General features: G+C 68.3%; 1 protein-coding gene across 1 annotated transcript in view; it reads right to left on the reverse strand.

Moving 5' to 3' along the window:
* Window positions 1–1,725: 1,725 nt before the first annotated feature.
* CHLNCDRAFT_139162 (hypothetical protein) overlaps window positions 1,726–2,283 on the reverse strand; it is a gene marked incomplete at both ends in the record, with an annotated part of 1,898 nt that continues 1,340 nt past the window's right edge. Inside the window, one exon of the mRNA XM_005844381.1 lies at window positions 1,726–2,164. Coding sequence (XP_005844443.1) covers window positions 1,726–2,164 — 439 coding nt within the window. The remainder of the gene's footprint in view (window positions 2,165–2,283) is intronic.

Genomic DNA, 2,283 nt, shown 5'->3' on the forward strand with positions numbered 1-2,283 from the left:
CCGCCGCCGCCGCAGGCAGCACCCCTGCGGCGGCGGCAGCGGCAGCGGCAGCAAGCCGTGGACCCAACCGCCGTGCCGCCGCCGCCGCAGGCAGCAGCCCTGCGACGGCAGCGGCAGCAAGCCGTGGACCGAAACGCCGTGCCGCCGAGTCCCGTGGCTGTGGCCGTGGGCTTCTGGCAGGAAGGTACGGCCGCAGCTCGGCGGCACGGGGGCGTCGCAGCGTGCCGCCGCCGCCGCCGCGCTGCCCCCCAGGCACGGCGGCGGCAGCAGCAAGCTTGGGCCCAAACGCCGTGCCGCCGAGTCCCGTGGCTGCGGCCGTAGACTGTGGGCCGGAAACTGCAGCCGCAGCTCGGCGGCACGCGGTTCTGTTCAAGTCGCCAAGCGTGCAGCAGCGCCGAACCACGCTTCCCGGCCTCGGCGCATGCCTTCAGGGGCCCCCTATCGCTGGGCACACCCCTCCAACACTGAACATGCGCCCGGGGGGAGGGCGGCCCGGGCTGCCCAGGCCAAAGTGGGCCGCCCTCGAGCAAGAGGCGGCCGGTCTGTGTGCTGAATGAATGAATGAATGAATGAATGAATGAATGAATGAGAGCACTGCCGGCGCTGCGCCGCCAGGTCCGGCGCCGCCTCCAACCCACCAGCGCACCGCCAGGAGTGCTAGGAAAGACAGGCTGAGCACGAGCAGCGCTGCAGAGGGGGCACCAGGGCAGGTCGACGCGGCACCCGTCGCACGCGTTGCAGGGGCCGGTGTCTGCTAGCACCAGGATCCTTCCGGATGCATCCATATGGCACACCTCAGGGCCCAGCCACCGGTCTTACCGTACTTCACACATGCACCAATGGACACACAAACACGGGGAACCACACACCAATGTGGCTTGAGTACAGAACAGCTGGCTCACATGCTCGAGAGGGAGGGCCCGGCGGCTTTAGAAGAGCGTGCACACGCCCGGGCTCCCCAGGTGGCGCCACCATCAGCCAGCCAGCGTGCAAGCGGCGTGCCTCCAAGAAGCTTCCACAACAGTGTGAGGTGTCTAAATTGGGTGGCTGCATGCAAGGGGGAGGGGGGATCCCATTCGGCAATGGCCAGCGGTGCCGGCCAGTGCAGGCGCGAGCGCCGGAGGGGGTCATGCCGCCGCCTCTGGGGCAACCCGCCAGCCGCGTGCACTGGCATATTCCACCGCATGCCCACATCATGTGCGTGGGTGCAGGCAGACACTCGTTCTGTGGGCGTGCAGGCCTACCAGGTGCACTGGTGGTCACGTGTTGACGCCTACAGGCTAAGCCAAGTGGCGCAAAGCTGGAGCCGGCTCCAGCGGCGCCGCATTGGGAGCTTGATGGCAGAAGGAATTATTGGAGTGTACGCCCATGTGAATGAAAACTCTGTTCAGAATTGGGGACACCTCCCGTACTGCCCAGGGGCTGCGTCGACGCGTGCTTCGGCATTGGCATGCTAGTACATTCGGGGGTCATGTGGTTTGATCTAACCCCAGCGCTGGAAGGGCTCGGGAGAATTCTGCTTCCGAGCAGCGGCAGAATTTCCGGTAACCAGCTGATAGTGCTATCAGCTGCAGCTCTGCTTACCTGCGGGGTGCTGAGCAACACTGGCCACTGGGATCGTTCTCATCCATGAATCGCCATCAGACATAAACAAGCGTGCAATGGCATGGACAAGGGCGCATGCAGCCAAGCCCTCGTTGCCGCCGCCGCCGCCGCCGCCTAGATCTAGAGCGCCCAGCTGTCTGCGGCGGCCTCCTCTGGCGCCACAAAGGGGCGGGTGAGGTGCCGCGCCACCACCTCCCCCTCATACGGGTCCTCCACAGCCACCTCCTCCTCCAGCCGCTGCCTCAGCGCCTCCACGTTGGCGGCGGGGGAGTCTGGGGTGGCGGGCGCGGCGGCGGCGCCCTCCGGCAGGCCCGCCAGCCGCTCGACCAGGCGCGCCACGCGGCGGCGCTGCACCGCGGGCGCCAGCTCAGCAGCCTCGGCGCACAGGCAGGAGGCGTGGAAGGCGTTGCCGGTGGGGAAGAGGTAGAGGCGGGGCAGGGCGCCGCCCGAGGGCCCCGCCGAGGCGGGGGCGGGCGCCGACAGCGGGCGAGCGCAGCGCGCGCAGGGCGCCGCCGCGTCCAGCGCCGCCGCGCGGTGCTCCAAGCGGGACAGGTCCTCCCTGCGGTACGGTGGCAGTACCTGTGTTACAGTCACCCCGCTATGATAGGCCGCGTGAGCAGACCTTGGGCAGGGGGCACACGTGATCAAGGGGCATCAAGAGAGGGGGTGGACCATGAG

The sequence above is a fragment of the Chlorella variabilis genome (assembly GCF_000147415.1).
Source record: "Chlorella variabilis unplaced genomic scaffold CHLNCscaffold_23, whole genome shotgun sequence".
NCBI classification, from domain to species: Eukaryota; Viridiplantae; Chlorophyta; class Trebouxiophyceae; order Chlorellales; family Chlorellaceae; genus Chlorella; species Chlorella variabilis.